Source organism: Rhinolophus hipposideros, assembly GCF_964194185.1.
Source record: "Rhinolophus hipposideros genome assembly, chromosome: 21".
Classification (NCBI taxonomy): domain Eukaryota; kingdom Metazoa; phylum Chordata; class Mammalia; order Chiroptera; family Rhinolophidae; genus Rhinolophus; species Rhinolophus hipposideros.
In genome coordinates, this window is record NC_138067.1 from 46,951,515 (window position 1) to 46,978,090 (window position 26,576).

The 26,576-nt window shown below is 46.6% G+C and overlaps 1 protein-coding gene across 1 annotated transcript; it reads right to left on the minus strand.

Moving 5' to 3' along the window:
- Positions 1-1,278: 1,278 nt before the first annotated feature.
- LOC308489935 (paired immunoglobulin-like receptor B) lies at positions 1,279-26,165 on the minus strand (the record flags this gene model as incomplete). The annotated part of the gene is given in 19 exon segments (XM_081031550.1): positions 1,279-1,457; positions 1,598-1,648; positions 3,593-3,892; positions 4,189-4,370; positions 4,942-4,999; positions 5,153-5,440; positions 5,860-5,913; positions 17,023-17,322; positions 18,049-18,330; positions 18,556-18,861; positions 19,015-19,032; positions 19,035-19,088; positions 19,091-19,294; positions 19,459-19,494; positions 23,789-23,920; positions 25,483-25,767; positions 25,939-25,948; positions 25,952-25,974; positions 26,132-26,165. Coding segments are annotated over 19 exon segments (2,796 nt in total).
- Between the last annotated feature and the right edge of the window lie 411 nt (positions 26,166-26,576).

The window sequence follows — 26,576 nt, forward strand, 5'->3', positions numbered from 1 at the left end:
CCTCCTCACCCTGTGGTCCTGCCTTCAAGTTTTAGGGGTCAGTGAGTTGGGGGAGTGTTCTGAATTGGAAAGGAAAGTGGACCTTTATTTAAATATTGAGCAATCTTCCACTGACTGTGTGATGACCTCGGGCAGTAACAGAAAGTCCCTGAGCCTCATTTTCCTCACTTGGAACAATGTGTCATGAACCAGCTGCTCAGCGTGGGTGTGGGGTTAGTGGTGCGAGGTTCATGGGCGCGTCTCAATCATTGTTAATTTCCAACCAGGTTAAGACATACGGGAGTTTGTACGTGAAAGGTTCATGGTGTCAGAGCCCACAGTCAAGGTGGAGGGTAGAGATTATATTCCTCCCAGAAATGTAACAGGATTCTAGGCACTCTGTTTTCCCCCACAACTGATTTTGCCATTGTTTTTTTCCTTTTGTTCCTCATGTGGATGTATTAAGATTGTGAGCCCAATAAACTTTAATTGAGAATAAAGATTTTCACATCATGATTTCTTTGAAAATGTGATATCAGACTGAGGTGGAGATTCCCAGGACCTTTAAAACAGAAGGAAACATAGATGCACATGAGGGTCATCAGGGAGGTGCTGCAGTTGGCTCGTGTTCACTTGCACAGATGATTCTACCCATTCCATTCCAACTACGCCTACAGTCCTCTCACACTGGCATCTGGAGGCTGACCACGAAGTGAGTATTTACACCCAGGAAATCGGCAAATGCCATGTATCAGGGCTTTTGAAAAAACAGTATTTTCTGAGAGCTGGTTTACCACCCGACAGTCATTGTAAACACCAGTGTGCTCATTCATTTCTGGAGAAACTACACCAGGTATCATCTGATAGAGGCAAGTGCTCGCTGGGTCCAGAGAGGGTTTATTTTCCAGACTGATTTTGGATTTATTTGGACTGATTTGGATTTATATCAAGTTGGACTTGATATCCAACCATTTATTCAGTTAGGAAGCAGGTTCTGTGTTATGAGCTGAAGAGATGAACACATCAGGGAATGTGGGCCAGAGATTGAAGGTGAGTACAGCTGTGGATCCAAACCGATAGTGTGGTTCGTAGACTCATGCCATAGGGTTGGAAAAAGAGAAAGGTCCAATCAAGGAAAATCAATAGTGGTGTGAAGTGAACTTGCTACTTTTTAATTATTGAAAAGTCTCTGTAGCCTTTTCCTGCACGTGAAGCATGGCTACACCTTTGATACTCTTAGCAGACAGCCCCCACATGTAATCCCCAGATTTCTTTCCAGAACCTGTTGGATCATCAAATTCATTTCTGAGGTTCTACCTTGATGGTGGGGTGTCTCTGTGTTCCCGTCCTGGCTGCACTGTGGGTCCTTCTCTGACTGTGCCAGGCTTCAAAGAGCAGCATTGCAAGGACCACCAGGATCAAGCCCGCCACGCCCATCCGGGTGAGATTCCCCATTGTGTATTCTTGGGTGTCTGAGGCTGGAGGTTGTGGGCAAAGAGGTCAGGGCAGACTGTAATTACACCAGGGTCCCTGCATGTGGAGCTGGGCACCTGCCTTCCTCTGACGGCTTTTGGCCCTGTGTGCTCAGTCCCTGAACTGTGGATTTCTCCTTACTCACCAGTCTTGGTATCTGAATTGTTTTTCGAGGGCTCCAGGATATCAGCTGCTCCTAGGAAGCAAAAACAGATAGGGTGTGGGAGAGGCGATATAGGAATGCTTGGTAATCGCTCCTCTGATCTCCAGTTTGTCTCTGCAACTAATAATGCCCATCTCAATCCCTTTAGGTGAACATTTTGGTGCCTCTTCTTACACCTAATTAGGAAGCAAAGGTGAACATGTGGGGCTCTGATTTGTCTTCACGTCAGGGACAGGAAGAAGTGAAGGGCTGGTCTACTTTTCTATTCTTCCACCTCAGCCAGCTCCTTTTGTCTCTGACTTGGGAATACAATTTCCCTGTCACATTCCTTTCTTCTGTTTATTAATCTTTTTGCTGATAAATGATGCAATATGCAGAACATACCAGGCAATGTTTTAGTATCAAGGATTACCACAATTAACAAACCTCTAATTATCATTCCATTTCTAGTCTAATAGGAAGAGTAATAAGAAACGAGCAAAAAGTTAAATAATAAAATAAAATATTTAAGTGGACAAGTAGACAAAAACACAGATATCTATACCGTCTTTCTGAGAAAATAAGACGTAGCCAGGCAAACAGCTCTAATGCATCTTTTGGAGCAAAAATTATTATAGGACCCGGTCTTATTTTAGTATAAGCCTAGGTCCTTAATATAATATAACATAATATAATGTAATATAATATAATGTAATAAATACCAGGTCTTATATTAATTTTGGCTCCAAAAGATGCTTTAGAGCTGATAGCATGGCTAAGTCTTATTTTCTGGGAAACACAGTAGGTATAAGGTAGTTTGGCAAACATAATTGCAGGAAATACCGGGGAAGTTGGGCGAGGGAAGCGAACACTAACACACATTCTTACGGGAGATGTTTTGCAGGGCGGACTTAACTGACTGACAACCTGGTGCTCATGGCAATTGTGCAGAAATCCTGCCTTTCTCTCTGTCCTCCCGGATAATCACAGTTGTTAGTGGACACAGGACAAGCTGAGAGCGGACTGATGTTCCAAGTAAGAGTAAGTCCTGTACCTTCTGCCACAGGGATTCACTGGCACCAAAGCTCAGAACTGAATGAGCCTTTTGAAATCCAGGATAGGATTCTGCCTTCACAGAGGGAAGAACCACGTTCCAGATATGCGTAGAATTTTGTAGTTGGCTCCATCTCTCGGGAGGGGAGTTGGAGACTGAGGCAACATAGTTTCAGCTTAGATTCCCATTGAACCCCAAGTACCGTGACCTGAAAATGGGAGCCCCTTATTTATTGTACACATCATATGTGGGCCTGATCCCACAGGTGCCAAAATGACTCTCAGGGGCCTATAATCAGCACCACAGACAGCGGCTGGCAGGGCACGTGCTGTTCTCCCCACCACCGCTGGGCATGTTCCCTTCGTGCCTTTCCTCTCACACTGCTCACCAGACAGGCATCAGTGCCCTCCATGCTACCTGAAACTCGAGGCCGCTTTTTTAAATCTCCACCTTTCTCCCTGAGTCTTTAGGAAACAAACCCTTCTGTAAATATTTGATGTTTGCAGGATAACCTGAGAAACTAGCTAAAGCCTGGTAGAATCTGTCTCCTCTAGGCTAAGAGGACTCTGTCACCCAACAGACATGACGTTTGTCCATGTGGGTGAGAGTGTGCAGACTGCAAATGCTTCATGAAACAGGAACAGGAGAGAGGTATTGGCTGTGGCTGCCTGTTCATTTCATCTTTAGTCCCATTTCTTCTTCCCAAAGAAGGCCCTTCGGCTCTTCAGTGAATTCCCTGTACACACCCAGTACAGACTGGACCTTAGGTGTGGAGAGGCATGGTAAGGCAAGAGACTCCCCATCTTTTCCATCTCTCCATGGGGAGGGACCCTTTGTCATGACCTCCCTGTTTCTCCTTTCTTCCCACCCAGCACAGAGCTCTCCTGGGGCAGTGCTGTGAGCTGAATCTGGTCCCTCAATGGACAGAGGCTGGGGCTCCTCACCTGAGACCACAAGCTGCAGGGGGTCACTGATGTGTGACAGCAGGGAGGGGGAGGTGCTGCGTGAACCGTAGCACCTGTAAGTGCCCCTGTGGGCTGAGGTAACAGGACTGATGGGGAAGTTCGCCTGAGAGGGTGCAGCCCTATCCCGCAGATGCAGGTGCTGGGGAGGAGCAGGTGACTTCTCCTTGTGCAGGTGGAAGTTATCAAACCAGACCTCAGAGCGACACTGCAGGGTCACATTCTCTCCCCGGGACACTGAGGGTCCTGGCTGGGCCAAGAGGGAGGGTGCACTGTACATGCCTGAGGGAGAGGAAGGACCTGAGGTGTAGAGAGCTGCCCTCTCCCACATGCCCGTGACCCTGCATTGCGGGACCAGGTCCTTCTCCAGGGATTCTGGTTGTGAGCCCTTCTCAGCACCTCTCAGTCCCTCTGGGTGGGGCTCTTATCTCCATGTCCCTCACTCCCTCTCCATGGAGCACACCGCATCTCAGCCTCCGCTCCTGGACCCTCTCCCTGCACCCCATTACCACTAGGGTGACCCTGAGCCCAGCGCCCTGAGCCGACTCTCAGGACCTGGGGCAGGGCAGGGCTCCCACCTGTGATCAGGATGTCCAGGGGGGCGCTGGGGGCCGACCATGCATACGACAGGTTGTGTCCAGTGTAGCATCTGTACCGGCCCCCGTGGGTGCGGGTCACATGGCCCAGGGGGAAGTCGGGGCTGTGCTGCCCATCAAGGCGCTGGGGGTGTGTGAGACCCACGTCCTTGGTCAGAGCGAATCTGTCAAAGCCAGCCTCTGAGTGACACTGGAGCATTAAATTGTCTCCAGGAAGCACCAATGGGCCTGGCTAGACCGAGAGGGTGGGCCTCCTGTACACGCCTGGGAGAAGGGGACAGTGGTACCAAGGGGACACACCCCACATTGCCCACTGGGCTGCCGTGAGAGTTCTCACTGGTCCCTTCCTAGCTTCCTGCCTGTGGTTTTGTCCCCAGGAGGCCAGTGTCACCGACCCTCCATGGCCCCTGGGCTCCACTGGGCACAAGGTTTAGGTCAATCCTTTAGGACCCAGGAAAGAGATGGGGCTGAGCAGGTATGTCCTCACCTGTGACCTTGAGATGCAGAGGCTTACTGGGGTGTGACCACACATTAGGGTAGTAGCTGGGGGAACCATAGCATCTGTAGGTCCCCCCGTGGGAAATGTTCACGGGGCCCACAGGGAAGAGGGCCTGGGCCGGCCACCTCCCATCACTGGTCCTTGAATCCACATGTATGGGCGGGTCAGCTCCTCCGCCCTTCAGCAGGTGGAAAGTGCCCCATGTAGTCTGTGAGCTACACGAGAGGGACACGTACTCTCCTGAGGCCACCACAGGGCTTGGCTGGGCTGAGAGGGAGGGTGCAACGTATATGCCTGAGGGAGGAAGAGAGAGCTGTGTTGAAGGGGGACAGTCACCCCACATACCCCAGTGTGGGCTGTGAGGGGTGAGGTCCCCCCCGAGTCCACACTCCATTTCCTTCTGCCTGTGAGGGGGAGCCCACAGTGTTGAGGGGACCCAGCTCTTACCTGTCACCACCAAGGACAGGGGGTCACTCAGCTCTGACCAGCTGTTCCTTCTGGTGTAATATGCACACTGGTACTGTCCTACAGTGGTTGAGCTCATGGATTCAATAAGGAAACCGGTCTTGTTGCTGGAGTCCTGTGGGATCTTTGTATCCAAGACTTGAGAACCAGGCTCTTTATACAGACTGTAGGCCTCAGCCTGCAGGGAACCCTGACACCAGATGGTCACACGGCTCCCCTTGGTGACCACGGGGCCTGGGTCAGCCCAGATGGAGGGTTTGGGGAGGACCTCTGGAAAGAAATCAGACCTGGAGGTCAGGGGTGCCCTTCTCCCCTGTGTCACCACCGGTCACTCCAAGGCCCTTCCCAGACTGGTTACCATCTGCCCAGACCCTGTTTCTCATAGGTGCCCAGGGGGTTGGGGGACTGAAGCAGGAGACCTGGGGGAGGACTCACCTGCCTGTACCAGGTCCTGCGGGCCCCGACACAGCCCTGAAAGAGATTTTCTGTGAGAACCATCCGCTCCCCCACCCACAGCGGCTCCAGGCCTGGGATGGGTCCCTAAACACAGGGTCAGACCTGGGGCTGACAACGACTAGTTTTCCCCTGGAAATCCTGTCCCCACTGACCCTCCTGAGTCCTGGGGTCTTTTAGGGACCAGGACCTGGAAGGCGAGGGGACCCCATCCCTCCATTTCCCCTAAAGCTCACCGAGGCAGAGAAGGGCAGTGAGGGTCAGGGTCGTGGTGCTGCCTCTCATGGTCCCTAGAGCCCAGCAGGACAGATGCACAGGGTGTGACGAGGTCCAGGCTCCATGTAACATGTCACGAGTTCCTCTTCAGTGGCCTCAAGGGAGGGGAACAGCCCCTTCCACGGCCTCGCTCTGCTCACCTGGAGGGATGGGGCTGAGGAGACAGCAGGCTGTGGCACCTTTTGGACCAGACCTGAGACTCACCAGACCCACACTCTCCGCCTCCACCTCATGCCAAACCCAAATCCAGAGGGTGACGCTGGTCCCAGAACATGAGGGGAGAGGAGGCAGGGCAGGAGGTGAGCCAGCCCAACTTCTGCTCCAATTCCGACGACCTGTGTGGGCTTGGGTAAGTCACTTCCCTTTCCTGAGACTCTGTAAATGCAATTTTTCTTCCTTTCTCTCACTGGCCAGGCAATCAGGCAGAATTTACTGAGTAGTCACCATGGCCAGCCATGGTGCCAGACACTGGACATTGATGGCCGAAGACAGATCCTTTCCTTGCACTCATGGGCTCAGATGAACGAAGGCAGACATTACAGCTATTTAGATAGCAGACAATTCAGTTACAGTTTTGTTGTGAGATTATTACATGTTGGAAGAAAAAAATGAACGATGAGATCCAGTAACATGTATACGTTATGTAACCTGGATCCTTCTTGGGGATGGAGTGACCCTGGGCATGAGTGGGTTAGCCTGGTGGTGGTGGCTGGGTGGCTTTGTGACCAGAAAGGTCCTGAGCTGTTGTCAGATGTGAGAGCAGCCAGGAGAAGGCTGGGCCCGCTCACTCAGGTCTCCAGCACCGTGCAAGTACTTTGGGTTTTATGCTGAAGTCAGTGGGAAAGTTCTGCAACAGACAGTACGAACAGAGTTCTGTTTTAAAAAGGCAACCACTGTGTGAAATGTAATGCAGGAGGGCTCTATTGGTAACTCTAGCAAGATGGCGTGTTGGTCAGTATTTGAAGTCGTTCATGTGGTTTTCTCGTACAGCCCTGACACAAACTTGTAACTCAAAGTACATTCACAGTTGAGTGGCACAAGACAGGATGGCTACTCGGTTCAGCCGGTTGGCTAGGTTCTAATGGACAGGGGTAGCAGCCGTGGGAGGCACAGAATTGTTAAAAGCTCAGTTTCTGTGTGTGGCTTGGGGTGGAGGGGTTTGGTTGTGGAAGGAGAGTGTGTTCTCTGGAGCTGGTGTGTTTAGCTCAGGCCTGATCATTCCCAGCCTTGAATGTCAGATGGTGCTACTTAGGGTTTTTTTTTTGAAGATGGAAATTGATGGAATGGTTGGCGCTCAGCCCAGATAGGGTTATAGGAAGAGTCCCTTGGAAGTGCAGAGAGGAGTGAACTGGAGAAAGCAGTGGGGCCTGGACTGGAGGATGAGGAAGGGGGCTGATGTGATGACACAGACGTCTGGAGTCTTGAGTTGGGCTGGGGACACGGTTAAGAGGGGGTCGGGCATAATGTGTGGATTTGATGATGGGATGTGAAGTGCAAGATTAAAACTGAAGTCTGTTCCAATCTCTTCTTGGTGCCTGGAGGAGCTAATGGGACCATCACGGGGAGGACGACCCCGGTGGTGAGGGAGGCATGAGGAGACGCTTAGAAGACTGATCACCATTTCTCAGAGGAAAGCACGGCCATGCCTCGTGACCTGGGACTGCGGATTGTCCTTCCTCTAAACACTTCCCTTCACTGACTTCCTTGTTTCTGAGTCAGCACTGTCTTTCCTTCAAATCCCCTGAATCATTTTTGCTCCTCAGTGGCCCCTGCTGCCCTGGGTGGAGCTCTTTTTCTCACATTGTGGGTTCTTTCTCCAGCTCTGGTAAAAGCCCGCATGGGAGGCAATTCAGTCATTTAGAAATGAACCGACTCAGGGATCTGTGAGACAATTCATGTCATTGATCTCCCAGAAAAGAATGATAGTAATGAATAAAATTATATTTGAAAAAGTAAATAGCTGACCATTTCACAAATTTGTTGAAACGCATAAATTTACATGTCCAAGATAATCAGATATAAGTCTTTAAAGAGCATGCCCACAAACATCATGGTCATAAAGTAGTGATACCAAAGCAAGAAATTAAAATTGCATCTAGAGAAAAAGTCACGTTGCATACAGAGGAAAAATGATTTCTGCGATTACAGATTTCCCCATCAGAAACCATTATGGCCAGAAGATTTTAAAGTCTTTGGAGTCAAGAAGAGCCAACCTGAAATTCTGGACATTTTCTTTAGGAATGGTAGCTAAATAGTCATTCTGAGAGGAAAGGACACTGAGTAAATTTGTTGCCAGCAGACCTACTTAAAAGAAGTAAGTTCTTCAGGGAAGAAGGAAATAATTCTAGAGGAAGACTTGGAAAGTCAAGAATAAAGGAAGAGAAAAAATGGTAACTATTTAAGTAAATGTTATATCATAATTTTCTTCTCTTGATGTAGTCACACAACAGCCTAGCCAACTGTCCCCCTGTGTCTTTCCTTAAGGAAAGAAGAGTCTGTGATTTTGTGCCTTTCTGGGACTCTGTTCCATCCTTGTGTTTACACCTTATGTCTCTCTGTCTGATCCCCAAAAGATGGTTTGCATCCAAAGACGGGTAAGATATCTCACGGGAGATACAACCTAAGCCAGGCGGAACCGAGTGGGGACCCCCAATGAGCTGCCTTAGACAAATATGGGAAGGGGCCTTGCCTCCCCTTGCCCCTGCCTGGGAAAGTCTGTTGCTGGCTCTGGCTTTTCCCTCGTACCTGTTTGTTAGAGAAATAATGAGGAGAACAAAGATCAGTTATCTCTATGGAGCTGTTACTATATGAGCGACTTGACCCTGAGAAGGTATATACCTTAGGTAAGACATCATGGGACCTTGTGCTTCGGCTGTTTGAAAATCAACATAATTGGTTTGGGATGTTTCTATAACGTGATAAGTGAGTCTCACAGACTGTGCCAAAAAACACTGTTACTCCCTTGCATACTTATCAATAAAAGCCTCCAGTCGGCTTTATTCGGGGCTCCAGTCCTCTGAGACTGAGAGACCCCTGGCCTTCTTTTGTTTTTTCTTTTTTTTTTTTAAATTAAATTTATTGGGGTGACAATTGTTAGTAAATTTACATAGATTTCAGGTGTACAATTCTGTATTACATCATCTATAAATCCCATTGTGTGTTCACCACCCAGAGTCAGTTCTCCTTCCATCACCATATATTTGATCCCCCTTACCCTCATCTCCTTCCCCCCACCCCCTTACCCTCCGGTAACCACTAAATTATTGTCTGTGTCTATGAGTTTTTGTTTCTCATTTGTTTGTCTTGTTCCTTTGTTGTTTTTGGTTTATATACCACATATCAGTGAAATCATAGGGTTCTCTGCTTTTTTTGTCTGACTTTTTCACTTATCATTATACTCTCAAGATCCATCCATGTTGTCACAAATGCTCCTATATCATCTTTCCTTAACGCCCAATAGTATTCCATTGTGTATATGTACCACAACTTCTTTATCCATTCGTCTATCAAAGGACATTTTGGTTGTTTCCATGTCTTGGCCACTGTAAACAAAGCTGCAATGAACATTGGAGCACACGTGTCTTTATAGAGAAATGTTTTCAGATTTTTTGGGTAGATACCCAGGAGAGCGATTGCTGGGTCGTATGGTAATTCTATTCGTAATTTTTTCAGGAACCTCCACACTGCCTTCCATAACGGCTGCACCAGTCTGCATTCCCACCAACAGTGTATGAGGGTTCCTTTTTGTCCACAGCCTCTCTCCAACACTTGTTACTATTTGTCTTGTTGATGAAAGCCATTCTGACTGGGGTGAGGTGATATCTCATTGTGGTTTTTATTTGCATTTCTCTGATGATTAGTGATGTTGAGCATTTTTTCATATGTCTATTTGCCATTTGTAAGTCCTGTTTGGAGAAATGTCTCTTCAGGTCCTCTGTCCATTTTTCAATTGGGTTGTTTGTTTTTTTTGCTGTTGAGTTTCATGAGTTCCTTGTATATTTTGGATGTTAGCCCCTTTTCAGAGGCAGGCAATGTTTGCAAAAATCTTCTCCCATTCAGTTGGTTGCCTCTTTGTTTTGTCAATAGTTTCTTTTGCTGTGCAGAAGCTTTTAAGTTTCATACAATCCCATTCATTTATTTTAGTTTTTACTTTCATTGCCTTTAGAGTCAAATTCATAAAATGCTCTTTGAACCCAAGGTCCATAAGTTTAGTACCTATGTTTTCTTCGATGCAGTTTATTGTGTCAGGTCTTATGCTTAAGTCTTTGATCCATTTTGAATTAATTTTTTTTTTTTTAAAGTTTGTAGGTAGAGTTTTTATTTTTTTTTATTTTTTTTTTATTTTTTATTTTTTATTAATTTTATTGGGGTGACAATTGTTAGTAAATTTACATAGATTTCAGGTGTACAATTCTGTATTACATCGTCTATAAATCCCTTTGTGTGTTCACCACCCAGAGTCAGTTCTCCTTCCATCACCATATATTTGATCCCCTTTACCCTCATCACCCACCCCCCACCCCCTTACCCTCTGGTAACCACTAAACTATTGTCTGTGTCTATGAGTTTTTGTTTCTCATTTGTTTGTCTTGTTCTTTTTGGTTTATATACCACATATCAGTGAAATCATAGGGTTCTCTGCTTTTTCTGTCTGACTTATTTCACTTAGCATTATTCTCTCGAGATCCATCCATGTTGTCACAAATGCTCCTATATCATCTTTCCTTAACGCCGAATAGTATTCCATTGTGTATATGTACCACAACTTCTTTATCCATTCATCTATCGAAGGACATTTTGGTTGTTTCCATGTCTTGGCCACCGTAAACAAAGCTGCAATGAACATTGGCGTACACGTGTCTCTATAGAGAAATGCTTTTATATTTTTGGGGTAGATACCCAGGAGAGCGATTGCTGGGTCATATGGTAATTCTATTCGTAATTTCTTGAGGAACCTCCACACTGCCTTCCATAGCGGCTGCACCAGTCTGCATTCCCACCAACAGTGTATGAGAGTTCCTTTTTCTCCACAGCCTCTCCAACACTTGTTACTATTTGTTTTGTTGATGAAAGCCATTCTGACTGGGGTGAGGTGATATCTCATTGTGGTTTTCATTTGCATTTCTCTGATGATTAGCGATGTTGAGCATTTTTTCATATGTCTATTTGCCATTTGTATATCCTCTTTGGAGAAATGTCTCTTCAGGTCCTCTGTCCATTTTTCAATTGGGTTGTTTGTTTTTTTGTTGTTGAGTTTCATGAGTTCCTTGTATATTTTGGATATTAGCCCCTTATCAGAGGAACTGTTTGCGAAAATCTTCTCCCATTCAGTTGGTTGCCTCATTATTTTGTCAATAGTTTCTTTTGCTGTGCAGAAGCTTTTCAGTTTCATATAATCCCATTTGTTTATTTTAGTTTTTACTTCCATTGCCTTTGGAGTCAAATTCATAAAATGCTCTTTGAACCCAAGGTCCATAAGTTTAGTACCTATGTTTTCTTCAATGCAGTTTATTGTGTCAGGTCTTATGCTTAAGTCTTTGATCCATTTTGAATTAATTTTGGTACATGGTGACAGATAGCAGTCCAGTATCATTCTTTTGCACGTAGCTATCCAATTCTGCCAGCACCATTTATTGAAGAGGCTGTCTTTCCTCCATTGTATGTTTTTAGCTTCTTTGTCAAAAATTATCTGTCCATATGTATGTGGTTTTATTTCTGGGTTTTGAATTCTATTTCACTGGTCTATGTGTCTGTTTTTGCACCAATACCAAGCTGTTTTGATTATTGTAGCCCTGTAGTACAAGCAAAAATCAGGGAGTGTGACACCTCCAGTATTGTTCTTTTTTTAAAATATTGCTTTGGCTATTCGGGTTCTTTTGTGGTTCCAAACAAATCTGATGATTTTTTGTTCTATTTCTTTAAAAAATGCCATTGGGATTTTGATGGGGATTGCATTAAATCTGTATATGGCTTTGGGTAATATGGCTATTTTAACTATGTTGATTCTTCTAATCCATGAGCACGGAATGTCTTTCCATTTCTTTGTGTCTTCTTGAATTTCTGTCAAAAATGTCTTATAGTTTTCAGCATATAAATCATTCACATCCTTGGTTAAGTTTATTCCTAGGTATTTTATTCTTTTTGCTGCAATTGCAAAAGGAATTGTTTTTTCTATTTCTTTTTCTGAGATTTCATTGTTGGTATATAGGAAAGCAATGGACTTTTGTACGTTGATTTTGTAGCCAGCAACTTTACTGTATTCATTGATTGTTTCTTATAGCTTTCTGGTGGAGTCTTTAGGGTTTTCTATATATAGCATCATGTCATCTGCAAAGAGTGACAATTAAACTTCTTCATTCCCAATTTGGATGCCTTTTATTTCTTTCTCTTGCCTGATTGCTCTGGCAAGGACTTCCAATACTATGTTGAAAAGCAGAGGTGATAGGGGACAACCTTGTCGTGTTCCTGAACGTAGAGCAAAGGGCTTCAGCTTTTCACCATTAATTATGAGATTAGCTGAGGGCTTGTCGTATATGGCCTTTATTATGTTGAGGTATTTTCCTTCTATACCAATTTTAGTAAGTGTTTTAATCATAAATGGATGTTGTATCTTATCAAATGCTTTTTCTGCATTAATTGATAGAATCATATGATTTTTGTCCTTTATTTTGTTTATGTGATGTATCACATTGATGGATTTGCGAATGTTGAACCATCCTTGTGCCCCAGGGATGAACCCCACTTGGTCGTGATGAATAATCTTTTTAATGCATTGTTGTATTCTATTTGCTAAAATTTTGTTTAGGATTTTAGCATCTGTATTCATCAGAGATATTGGTCTGTAGTTTTCTTTTTTTGTGTTGTCCTTACAAGGTTTTGGTATCAGGGTAATGTTGGCCTCATAAAATGAGTTAGGGAGTACTGACTCTTCTTCAATTTTTTGGAAGAGTTTGAGCAGGATTGGTATTAGATTCTCTTTGAAGGTTTGATAGAATTCACTAGTGAAGCCATCTGGTCCAGGACTTTTGATTTTGGGAAGGTTTTTGATGACTTATTCAATTTTGTTACTGGTGATCGGCTTGTTTAGATTTTCCAGTTCTTCATGATTCAGCCTTGGAAGGCTATATCTTTCTAAGAACTTGTCCATTTCTTCTAAGTTATTGAATTTGGTGGCATATAGTCCTTCATAGTATTCTTGAATAATCCTTTGTATTTCTGTGGTGTCCGTGTTAACTTCCCCTTTTTCATTTCTGATTTTGTTGATTAGTGTCTTCTCTCTTTTTATCTTAGTGAATCTAGCCAATGGTTTGTCAACTTTGTTAATCTTTTCAAAGAACCAGCGCTTTTCACATTCATTTTTTCTATTGTCTTTTTGTTCTCTCTTTCATTTAGTTCTGCTCTGATATTTGTTATCTCCTTTCTTCTGCTGACCTTGGGTTTCGCTTGTTCTTCTTTTTCTAGTTCTTTAAGGTGTAATATGAGATTATTTATTTAGGATTTTTGTTGTTTCTTGAGATAGGCCTGTAATGATATAAATTTCCCTCTTAAAACTGCTTTCGCGGCATCCCAAAAATTTTGGTAGGATGTATTTTCATTGTCATTTGTTTCTATGTATCTTTTGATCTCTCCTCTAATTTCTTCTTTGACCCACTCGTTCTTTAAAAGTATATTGTTTAAAAATATATATATATATTGTTTAATCTCCATGTACTTGTGTTTTTTCCTGCTTACTTTTTGCAGTTGATATCCAATTTCAAAGCCTGTGATCAGAGAATATGCTTGGTATGATTTCAATCTTCTTAAATTTGCTGAGGCTGATTTTATGTCCCAATATATGGTCTATACGTGAGAATGTTCCATGTACACTTGAAAAGAATGTATAGTCTGAAGTTTTAGGATGAAGTGCTCTATATATGTCAATTATGTCCATTTCATCTAATGTGTCATTTAGGGCTGCTATTTCGTTATTTATCTTCTGTTTGGATGATCTATCCATAGCTGGCAATGATGTATTTAAGTCCCCTAGTATAATTGTGTTTTGGTCAATTTCTCCCTTTAGTTCTGTTAGTAGTTGCTTAGTATATTTCGGTGCTCCCTGATTGGGGGCATAAATATTGATGACTGTTATGTCTTCTTGTTGTATAGTCCCCTTTACCATTATGAAATGTCCACTTTGTCTCTTGTTATCTTTTTCACCCTGAAGTCTGTTTCATCTGATATCATTATGGCTACACCTGATTTTCTCTGGGTACCATTTGCTTGGAGTGTCAATTTCCACCCTTTCACTTTGAGTCTATGCTTGTCCTTGAAGCTGAAATGTGTCTCTTGTAGACAGCATATGGTTGGGTTTAGTTTTTTGATCCAATCTGCATATGGTTGGGTTTAGTTTTTTGATCCAATTTTTTGATCTACTCTGTGTCTCTTTATTGGTGAGTTCAGTCCATTTACATTTAGGGTGACTATTGATATATGAGCATTTCCTGTCATTCTATCTTTAGTTTCCTGGTAAGGCTGTGTCTCCATTGTTTCTTTGCCTTTTTGTTGTTGTCTATTATTTCTGTGTGGTGGTATTCTATGATGTTTTCCTCTGTTTCTTCTTTTATTACAGTATATATTTCAGTATACAGTATACAGTATACAGTATATATTTAAGTGGTTACCCTTAAATTTATGTAAAAGAAAGTTTGATATTTAGAGTCTTCCAGTTTCTTCAGCACGCTTACTTTCTCTATTCCCATATTCCAGTTCAGGCCTTTACTCTCCCACTTTTTATGTTTTGGTTGCCACAAGTTGTCTCTGTTGATGGTGGTCTAATAGCCTCCTTTAGTATTTCTTGTAGTGCAGGTCGTGTATTAGAAAATTCCTTCAGCTTCTGTAAGTCTGGAAAGGTCTTTATTCCTCCTTCCTTTCTAAAGGAGATCTTTGCTGGATATATTATTCTTGGCTCATAATTTCTCTCTTTCAATAGTTTGAATAATTGGTTCCTCCTAGCTTGTAGAGTTTCTGCTGAAAAATCTGATGATAATCTAATGGGCTTTCCTTTGTAAGTTACCGTCTTCTTTTCCCTGGCTGCCTTGAGGATTCCTACCTTGTCATTGATTTTAGACAGCTTCAATACAATGTGCCTTGGTGAAGGCCTGTTGTGATTGAGGTAATTAGGTGTTCTATTTGCTTCTTGGATTCGAGGATTCAGTTCTTTTTACAAGTTTAGGAAGTTCTCATCGAAGATTTGTTTCAATATATTCCCTGTTTCCTTCTCTCTTTCTTCTCCTTCTGGTATGCCCATTATTCTTATATTGCTCTTTCTGATGGAGTCAGAAAGTTCTTTAGAATTCTTTCATTTCTTTTAAGTCTCAAGTCTCTTTCTTCTTCTATCTGTGTAAATTCCAGGTTCCTATCTTCGATGTCACTGATTCTTTCCTCCATCTGGTCAACTCTACTACCTAAGCTGGATATTTTATTGTTAATTTCTTGTACTGAGTTCTTAATCTCCAGAAATTCTATTTGGTTCTTTTTCAAAATTTCAATCTCTTTTGTAAAATGCTCATGGTGTTCTTTGATTGTGTTTCTGAGTTCATTAAACTGCCTTTCTGTGTTTTCTTGCATCTCGTTCAGTTTTTTCAGAATTGCAATCTTGAATTCTCTGTCATTTAAATCAAATATTTCCATATCTCTAAGTTCCTTTTCTGGAGACTTTTCACTTTCTTTCTGAGCTATCTTGTTGCCTTGGTTATTCATGGCAATCACTGATTTACTATTTCTCTTCCTAGGCATCTACAGGAGTGGCTTCTGCAACAGGTTGATAGGTATGCGAAGAGCTTTTGAAGTTCCAAAGCTCTTTCTGCACCAGATTCAGAGCCCGTTTGTTTCAGCAGTTCTGTTTACTCCTGCATGGATCCGCCCAGATAGGTGGGGCCAGGGGTGGGGTGAGTTGTGAGAGGTGGCCCAGAGCAATGGTAGCGACCACCACCACATCCGGTACTGCTTCCACAGCTCCGTCCCCCTTGCCGGAACTAGTTGAGCTGCGAATCTGTGTCTGCGGTCCACAGTTCTCAGAGCAGCAAATATTCTGTCCTTTGATCTGATACTGCTACTTTATTGCTTCTAGTACCGGGCAGGTGGGGGTGGGGCGAGCTCTGGGAGGGTAGGGAGGCGGCGGCTAGTCTCAGTGCCTAAGGCTTCCGTTCTCTGCTCGGCAGTGAGGGCTTAAACCACCGATTTCAGCCCTCTTCCCTCAGTCTTTGCTGCCATGAGCGTTGGGTTCAGCTGTTTTGTATGCTGCCCCCTCAGCCTTGTGGGCCGTAAGCGGAGCCCTAGCAGTCCGAGTCCTTCCCTCTCTCGCAGCTGCAGCTGCGGTAGTTCCAGGATGCAGCGAGCATGGAGCACTGAGCTAGGTCTGCGTCCTGCCCCGCGCGGCTCCGTCTTAGCAGTTCTCCTCTCCCTCCTCCCCAACTCGCGCGATTCACCCACCTGGATGTGAATTCAGTAGTGGGCCTCTTCGTCCTGCCTGTCTGCTGTGCAGGGAGTCCTTTGTGGAGTTATTGTTGTCCGATTCGTTGTAAATTCCAGAGGAGCGCTACAGAGGCTCACCTCACGCCGCCATTTTTTCTGAATTCCAAATCTCCACCTTTCTCCCTAACTCTTTAGGAAACAAACCCTTCTGTAAATATTTGATGTTTGCAGGATAACCTGAGAAACTAGCTAAAGCCTGGTAGAATCTGTCTCCTCTAGGCTAAGAGGACTCTGTCACCCAAGAGACATGACATTTGTCCATGTGGGTGAGAGTGTGCAGACTGCAAATGCTTCATGAAACAGGAACAGGAGAGAGGTATTGGCTGTGGCTGCCTGTTCATTTCATCTTTAGTCCCATTTCTTCTTCCCAAAGAAGGCCCTTCGGCTCTTCAGTGAATTCCCTGTACACACCCAGTACAGACTGGACCTTAGGTGTGGAGAGGCATGGTAAGGCAAGAGACTCCCCATCTTTTCCATCTCTCCATGGGGAGGGACCCTTTGTCATGACTTCCCTGTTTTTCCTTTCTTCCCACCCAGCGCAGAACTCTACTGGGGCCACGCTGTGAGCTGAGAATCTGGTCCCTCAATGGACAGGGGTTGGGGCTCCTCACCTGAGACCACAAACTGCAGGGGGTCACTGGTGTGTGACAGCAGGTAGGGAGAGGTGCTGCGTGAACCGTAGCACCTGTAAGTGCCCCTGTGGGCTGAGGTAACAGGACTGATGGGGAAGTTCGCCTGAGAGGGTGCAGCCCTATCCCGCAGATGCAGGTGCTGGGGAGGAGCAGGTGACTTCTCCTTGTGCAGGTGGAAGTTATCAAACCAGACCTCAGAGCGACACTGCAGGGTCACATTCTCTCCCCAGGACACTGAGGGTCCTGGCTGGGCCGAGAGGGTAGGTGCACCGTACATGCCTGAGGGAGAGGAAGGCCCTCAGGTGTAGAGAGCTGCCCTCTCCCACATGCCCTTGATCCTGCATTGCGGGACCAGGTCCTTCTCCAGGGTTTCTGGTTGTGAGCCCATCTCAGCTCCTCTCAATCCCTCTGGGTGGGACTCTTATCTCCATGTCCCTCACTCCCCTTTTCTCAGTCCCTCTCAGTGGGGACAGAGCCCCAGAAAGCAGTTTCCAGGCTCTCGGCCTCATGTGGAGAGGTGCTGGCTCAGATAGTGGATGGCCGTCAGCTGTGGCTGGTTGGCCATCAGCGGTAGCCATTAAGCCATTGGTCACTGATATAACTGCCGTGGCTACGGAGGGGAGCCAAGGAGAGTGAAGGAGGAGACTGAAGGAGAGTAAGGAGAGTTGAGGAGAGTTGGTCGGTTGGCAGCATAGCGGACAGCAGGTCGCACGTTGTGTAAACCCAGCCTCCAGTGAGACCACAGTGGTATGACTCCCCTACCTATGGCTCCGTGGGTGTTCCTTTTTGGCCTCACCATGTCCTGCGTTCTTATGTGGGGAGCAGGAGCAGAGACCCCGCAGGCCGCCCTGCTGGACACCCCGCACGACACTCTCCCTAGAGCACACCGCATCTCAGCCTCCGCTCCTGGACCCTCTCCCTGCACCCCATCACCACCAGGGTGACCCTGAGCCCAGCAGCGCCCTGAGCCGACTCTCAGGACCTGGGGCAGGGCAGGGCTCCCACCTGTGATCAGGATGTCCAGGGGGGCGCTGGGGGCCGACCATGCATACGACAGGTTGTGTCCAGTGTAGCATCTGTACCGGCCCCCATGGGCACGGGTCACACGGCCCCGGGGGAAGTCGGGGCTGTGCTGCCCATCAAGGTGCTGGGGGTGTGTGAGCCCCACGTCCTTGGTCAGAGCGAATCTGTCAAAGCCAGCCTCTGAGTGACACTGGAGGGTCAAGTTGTCTCCAGGCAGCACCAATGGGCCTGGCTGGGCCGAGAGGGTGGGCCTCCTGTACTCCCCTGGGGAGAAGGGGACAGTGGTACCAAGGGGACACACCCCACATTGCCCACTGAGCTGCCGTGAGAGTTCTCACTGGTCTCTTCCTAAACATCCTGCCTGTGGTTTTGACCCCAGGAGGCCAGTGTCACCGACCCTCCATGGCCCCTGGGCTCCACTGGGCACAAGGTTTAGGTCAATCCTTTAGGACCCAGGGAAGAGATGGGGCTGAGCAGGTATGTCCTCACCTGTGACCTTGAGATGCAGAGGCTTACTGGGGTGTGACCACACATTAGGGTAGTAGCTGGGGGAACCATAGCATCTGTAGGTCCCCCCGTGGGAAATGTTCACGGGGCCCACAGGGAAGAGGGCCTGGGCCGGCCACCTCCCATCACTGGTCCTTGAATCCACATGTATGGGCGGGTCAGCTCCTCCTTCCTTCAGCAGGTGGAAAGTGCCCAATGTAGTCTGTGAGCTACACGAGAGGGACACGTACTCTTCTGAGGCCACCACAGGGCTTGGCTGGGCTGAGAGGGAGGGTACAACGTATATGCCTGAGGGAGGAAGAGAGAGCTGTGTTGAAGGGGGACAGTCACCCCACATACCCCAGTGTGGGCTGTGAGGGGTGAGGCCCCCCCCGAGTCCACACTCCATTTCCTTCTGCATGTGAGGAAGAACCCACAGTGTTGAGGGGACCCAGCTCTTACCTGTCACCACCAGGGAGAGGGGTCACTCAGCTCTGACCAGCCATTCCTAAAGGTGTAATATGCACACTGGTACCAGTGTGTGAATTCATGGATTTAATGAGGAAACCGGTCTTGTTGCTGGAGTCCTGTGGGATCTTCATATCCAAGACTTGAGAACCAAGATCTTTATACAGACCATAGGCCTCAGCCTGCAGGGAACCCTGACACCAGATGGTCACACGGCTCCCCTTGGTGACCACGGGGCCTGGGTCAGCCCAGATGGAGGGTTTGGGGAGGACCCCTGGAAAGGAATCAGACCTGAAGGTCAGGGTGCCCTTCTCCCCTGTGTCACCACCGGTCACTCCAAGGCCCCTCCCAGACTTGTCAGCATCCGCACAGCCCCTTTTTCCCCTAGGTGACTAGGGGGTTTGGGGACTGAATCAGGAGACCTGGGGGAGTACTCGCCTGCCTGTACCAGGTCCTGTGGGACCTGACAAAGCCCTGAAAGAGATTCCCTGTGAGAGCCATCCCCCCACCCACACAGGGAAGCTCCAGGCCTGGTGTGGGCCCCTGAGGTTTGGGGTCAGAACTGGGTCTGAGCATATCTCTCCTCCCCCTAGAAGTTCTGTCCACACTGATCTTCCTGAGTCCTGGGGTCTCTCAGGGACCCAGACCTGGAAGGAGAGGAGACCCTGTTTCTCTCCTTCCCATACATCTCATTGAGCCAGGAAGGACAACGAGGGACTGGGTTCTTCTGCTTCCTCCCATTGTCCACAGTGGTTCAGGTGATATAATATCCAAAGAGCCCAACAGGACAGATGAACGAATGGGGTGTGACAAAGTCCAGGCTCCAAGTAACACATCACAGGTTCCTCATCAACCCTCTCTACTCTACCTGAAGAATGGGGCTGAGAGGACAACAGGCTCTGGGACTTTTCAGACCAGATATGGGACACACTGGACCCCACATTCTGCCTCCACGTCATGCTAAATCCAGAGGGTGATACTGGCCCCAGACACTAGGTTAAAGGACGCAGGGTAGGACCTAGCAGCAGACCAATTTCTGTTTCAATCCTTTATTATAATTATTATGATTATTATTATTATTATTTTCAGTTTCTGCACTCCTATGTTTATTGCAGCACTATACACAATAGCCAAGACATGGAAACAACCGAAATGCCCATCGGTAGATGCCTGGATTAAGAAACTGTGGTACATTTATACAGTGGAATATTAGTGGGCCATAAAGAAGAATGAAATCTTACCATTTGCAACAATATGGATGGACCTAGAGAACATTATGTTCCAATCCTTTTATAGAAGCTGTGTTTTGCTGGTAAGTCACTTCCCTTTCCTGAGACTGTGTAAATGCAAATTTTCTTCCTTTTTCTCACCATCCTAGAAAACAATTGATGTTTACTGAGCAGTCAACCTATCCAGGTGTGAGAATCATTGGTGAAGGTTATCCTTTCCTGGATCACCTTTCCTGGATGCGTGGAGCTGCGATTAGTGACAACAGACAGCACAAACATTTAGACAATGGATAATTTGGCTTTAGGTAGATAAGTTCTTTAGAATAAGAAAAACAGAGGACAGAGAGAATGACAGGTGGACATGTAGCAACCTTAGTCATGGAGTGTGGTGACCGTCTGGAGAAGGGCAGCAGGACACGATAGGTGTGATGAGGGGTTGTTATTCTCAACCAGGAGGAGGGTGTCTCCATTCTAAGACTGTGAGTCACCAGGGAGTGCTGTGTCCTGGTCACATAGGCTCTTGTCTCCCTGAAGGTACTCTTGGTTTTTATCTTTAAAGTAACAAAAAAAATTCAGTGAAAGAAGGTATGAACAGATTGCTATTTTGAGAAGATACCACTGTGTAGAGAATGGCTTGTAGGAGGACGACATGGATAATAAACTGCAATAAAACTCCAACATTAATCCAACCCCTAGGTGATGAGCTGATCAGTATTCTAAGTGGTTTATGAGAATTTCTCATGAAACTTACACAAATCCTATGACACAAATACATTCACAGCTAAGTGGAAAGAGGGAGGAAGACTTCTTTGTCATAACAAAGTCTAGGTTTGGAAAGCACTCTGTTATGTTCAAATTGGCTCAAAAAGCACCCATGAGAAGGCACAATGTGGTGATGACTCAGGTTGTGAGTCTGGGAAGAGAAGTTTGGTTTGCAGGGAAAAAGGGAGGAGCTGACTCAGTGGGAGAGTTTAGCTCAGGCTGAACTTCAATAACACGATGTCAGCTGGAGAGACTTTGATGTTACTGCAGTAAGATGGAGACCTGTGGAAAGGTTTTGCGCAGAGGATGGTCAGTGACAAAGAAGTTTGGGGCTGTGAGAGGACCTGTTTTACTCTCACAACCCCAAACTTCTTTGTCACTGAGTCATCACCTGAGTTATCACCACATTGTGCCTTCTCCTGGGAGCTTTTCTCTCTGTCCTCTGTTTTCCTCATTCTAAAGAACTTACCTATCCTGGGTGTATGGCTCGTTTGCCCCTAATGTTTCCTCTCTCAAACTTCCTTGTTTCTCTAAGCAGTAGAACCTTCTGTTCATCACTCTCCCCCAAAACCTCTGAGCCATTTCTGCCTCCTCACTGGCCCCTCTTCTGCAAACAAGGGAGTGAGGGCCTGGAGGAGGCTGGTGGGGCTGCACCAACACGTCTTGAGTCTTCAAATGAACTTGACTGCTGTGATAAACTGGGTCATGGAAAGTAGGGCTCAGTGAAAGAACTGTTGAATTTGTTCATTGTGTGTGAGGAGGAAAGGGAGTGAAGAATGAGAGCTCTTCCACTCTCAGCCTTGGTTGGCTGGAAGAGCCAATGGGGTCATCACAGGACAGATGACCCCAAGAGGAGAAGGAGGCTTGGAAACTTGTTTATAAAATGGAAAACTGACTCACAGAGGAAACCACCACCTTCCTCATAGCCTGGGTGTATGGCTCGTTTTCCCCTAATGCTTCCTCTCTCGAACTTCCTCATTTCTCTAAGCAGCAGAACCTTTTGTTCATCACTCTCCACCAAAACCTCTGAGTCAATGCTGCCTCCTCACTGGCCCTTCTTCTGCAGACAAGAACTCTTCATCTGATACTGTGCATTCTGTCTCCATGCTTTGGGCAAAACACTAGTTGGAGACCATTTACGGGTTTTAATTTAAAACATAGGAGAAACATTTATCGATTGTTTAGTTTGAGCCAGTAACGTGCCCTCTCCCATTTTCCTCATTGTAGAAAATAATGAAACCTTACCTGTTAGGGTTGTTAGACTCAGTAGTGCCTGAGACAATCTGGTGACTCAATGAAGACATGGGTATAAGAGGCATATGGTAAGAGGGGCTACTTGGAAGACCCGAATCTGCCCTCCTAGCCAAGAAGTTAAAACAGAAGCTGTAACATATCCTAGGTCTAATGGCAGATGACTCCAGAATTAAAGGATGCAGAAAAGATGGCGCTCATCCTGGATCCTACACTCTGTCTAATTTAGTAGTGAAGGTGAAAATTTCATCAGTGGCTAATTGCTAAGCATTAAGGCACTTAGGGCATCTCTGACCTGGTGAGAGTCTAGCCTCCCGTAAAACTCCACAGGTACCTGGTTCAATTTCTAAATTATAGGGGACTGTGGGGACAGAGCCAGGAGTGCAGTTTTCAGGCTCTCCTGGAAAGGTGCTGGCTTGGGTAGTAGATGGCCATCAACTGTGATTGGATGGTCATCAGCTGTGGCTAGTTGGTCGTCAGCTGTAACCAGTGAGCCACTGACCACTAATATAACTGCTGTGGCTACGCTAGCAGTAGATGGGGGGCTGGCAAGAAGATGGTGGCTAAGTTAGCAGGCAGAGGAGTGTGGATTGCAGAGAAGTGGACAGCGGGTTGCGGATTGTGTGGCTCCTGCTTCCTGTGTCTCCAACCCAGCCACCAGCGAGAATATAGTGGTATGACTCCCCTATCTATGGCTCCTTGGGTGTTCCTTTTTGGCCTCACCATGTCCTGTGTTATTATGTGGGGAGCGGGAGCTGAGACACCGCATGACATCCTGCATAACAAGGACCTATAGGAAGCCATGTCTTTTTTACTTGCATTTCTTATTATCGTAAAATCCACATAACATAAAACTGACCCTTTTAATGTATATAATGAACTGGAATTTAGTGAATTCACAATGTTGCACCACCACTTCTGTCTAGTTCTAAGAAATTTTCATGACCCCAGTTAGTCTCCGTTCCCCACTGCAATTCAACCCCAGGCAAACACAAACCTACTTCCTGTTTCAGTGATTTCCTTCTGAATAATTTATATAAATGGAGTCACACAAAATGTGATCTTTTATGTCTGACTTCTGTCAGGTAGCCTCATGTTCTTGATGTTCACCCACATTGTAGTAGATATCAGTGCTTTGTTCTTCATGGCTGGATAGAAGCCCAGTGTTGTGCAGACACCACATTCTGTTTATATGAAAGTGGTCCAAGAGGAAGGTGCGTATAGATGTGGATCCAAACTGCCATGTGGGATGGACCCTCATGTCACAGGGTGAGATTCGAAGGGCAGTCAAGAAGAGTCAGTGACGGTAGAGAGGGAAACCGCCATGTTTAATCGAGGAAGAGTCCTCTACAATAACGTGCACACATTCCCTTCTCCAAACCACATCTCCCCCGTGTCCCAAAATGCACTCTCCACAGACAATTTCCTGACTTAGGGTCCAGATGTTCTTTCACACCTCGTGGGTCATCAGATGAGTTCCAAGTCTCCACCATTCTGAACAGTGCATTGTTCCTTCCTGGGGTCACCTCCTGGCTGCATGTGGGTCTTTAATGGGCCACGTGGAACCTGAAACAGCAGCACCTCGAGGGCCACCAGGATCACACCAGCCATGCCAATCCTGAGGAGATTCCCCAGTGTGTAGGCCTGGGGGTGGGAGGCTAGGAATTGTGGACAAAGATGTCACAAAGGTGAGCGCAGACCAAAATCACCCCAGGTCCTCTGGATGTCCCTAAGGCACCTGCATTTCATCGACAGGACATGACCCACAGAGCCCAGCCCCATGACTGAGGATTTCTCCCACTCACCACTCTCGGGGTCTGATGTGTTTTGTGATGGGCTGATGGTGTCAGCTGCTCCCGAGAATCATGAAATGAGAGTGTGAGTGAGCACTTGGGGAGACACGAGTCTTCCTCCTGGGTTGTGTGCTCTCAGATGCCTTCAGCTATTCTATCATATCTTTTTACACAGAAAAATCTGGAGCTTTTTTATCCATTTATTTTTTTCATTAATTCATTTTTCATATAATTAGGAAGAAATGCAACGGTTGATAGATTTAGCAGGTGAAAAATATGGGTATATAGATGGATATTTGTGGTTATACTTGTAGATATATAAATTTAGTATTTGCATAATAATAGATAAATATGTAACTACACATACAGATAAATATTACATATACATTTTGTGTGTAATATATTATAAAATATATATCTGTACGTATAGTTGCACATATATCTACTATTACCTAAATATAAAAATTATAGGCCCACATGTACATCTACATATATTTGTGCTGTACCTATGTGTACTATATATGTACATGTATTACATATGTGAATTCATCTATACATACGGGGAAGGTCAGTTACTTGAAATAAACATGTGACAAGGAGGCAGGTCCCCAGAAAAGTCAGAGTCTGGTCTTCAGTAAGGAATAAAGTCATGTCTGTAAGTTGGGGGCAGGGAACAGGAGAGGGGGAGCTGAGACTCTGGGGCCTGGTCAATTGGCGACAGGTCAGGGCTACTGTCCAGGGGCGACGCACTGTCAGCATCTCTCCATGTTGGACAAGCTGTATACAGTCTGGTAAGCTTTCATGGATGGATTGCTAATCATCTGATTTTTATCCCAAAAGAGAACCTCTTATCTCTCTTTGTCAAAGGTGAGAAGCAAATAAGTCCACAGTTTACTTTTCAAACTTTAAGGAACAGAGAAAATCAGCAAAGTCATAATATTGAGTGACTACAAAAAATAGGAAGTGAGGCAAATCTATTACCCAGTTTTGATATAAAAACCTAGATGGTAAAATAAAAGAAAAACAATTATCGACCAATCCTAATTACAAAGATCCCTGCCCACAGTGTTCAGGGAGAAGCCGGCCTGAGAGAGCCCAGTTTGGAGCTGCCGGCCAAGGCTCTAGAGAGGGTCACGTCCCCCTGTCCTGGACAGAGTGAATCATAGCCAACATCAGAGTGACACTGGAGGGTCCGGTTCTGTTCAGAGGCCCTGACAGGGCCCTGCTGGGTCAGGAGGGAGGGCTTCCCAGACACACCTGGGACAGAGACCAGTGTGGATCATGCAGCTGGTTCCTCCCATACACCCCCTTCTTCCATCCTGAACCCCAGGCCTCACTGTCTCTCATTCTTTGTGTTCCTCAAATAACCCCCCTTCTCCCCTTCCTGAGGGCAGAGGCTGAGGCTGGGACCCTGGGTGTCCTCTCACCTGTCACCAGCAGCTCCAGGGGGTCAATGCTCTCTGACCAGCCCGCAGGGCTGAGATAGTAACAGCGATATCTCCCTGCAGTGTGCTCTGTCATGTGTGGGACGGAGAACGCAGCCTTGTCCCTGTGCTCCAATGGCTTCTGTCTGTCCCAGGATCCTAGGATGCCCTTTCTATCCAGGTGGAAATCCTTGGCCCCCAGGGCCCCCTGACACCAGATGGTCACAGGGCTCTCCCAGGGGATCACAGAGCCTGGCTCAGCCCATGTGGTAGGTTTGGGGAGGGTCCCTGGAAGGAATCAGAGGCTGGGTCACAGACATTCCCAATACCTAGCCTCAGATGTCAGCCTCAAACCTGCCAGATGACCCATCTGTCAGACCAGAACTGCAATTCTCCATCCCCAGCTGCCCTTATCCCCAGTGAGGAGATGGGACATGGGACACCTGGGGACAGACTCACCTGCCTGCACTCAGGTCCTCGGCCCCACACTCAGTCCTGGAAGAGAGTCCCTGTGAGAGATTTGCCCCTGAGTCCTGAGCAGAGCCCTCCTCCCCGTGAGCCTCCTGAGCCCTGAGGTCTCCTGACTGACCAGGGCCTGGCTGTGGGGTGGTGACCCTCCCAGACCAGGGCTCCCTCTCTTCCCCAATCTCACTGAGGCAGAGCAGGGCCGTGAGGGTGGGGGTCATGATGTCTCCTTCCTCCAGTCCCTGATGTGTAGGTGGAGGAAATCATGGAGCCCTCAGATAGATGGATGGGGTGTGGCCACTCAGAGGCTGTCCCTCCCTGTCATGGGGTTGTCACATCAGTGGCCCCACAGGAAGGGGAACAGCCCCTCCCCAGGAGAAGAGCAGGGATCAAGGTGAAATTTGGAAGTGGTGTCGCCCCCTCCTCATGTTTTGGGGATGAGCACTGGGACATCTCTGCACACTGACCCAGCCTATGGACACAGCACTGAGCTGTGTGCTCTCTCTGTATGTGAAACATATTCAATCCTGTCTATTCCCACTCAGGCATCCATCCAGGTATGAGTATGAGGTTCACATTGGAGCCGTCCCTGCCGGGCACATCACTGTGACATGCTAGCTTTGGGAGAGTGG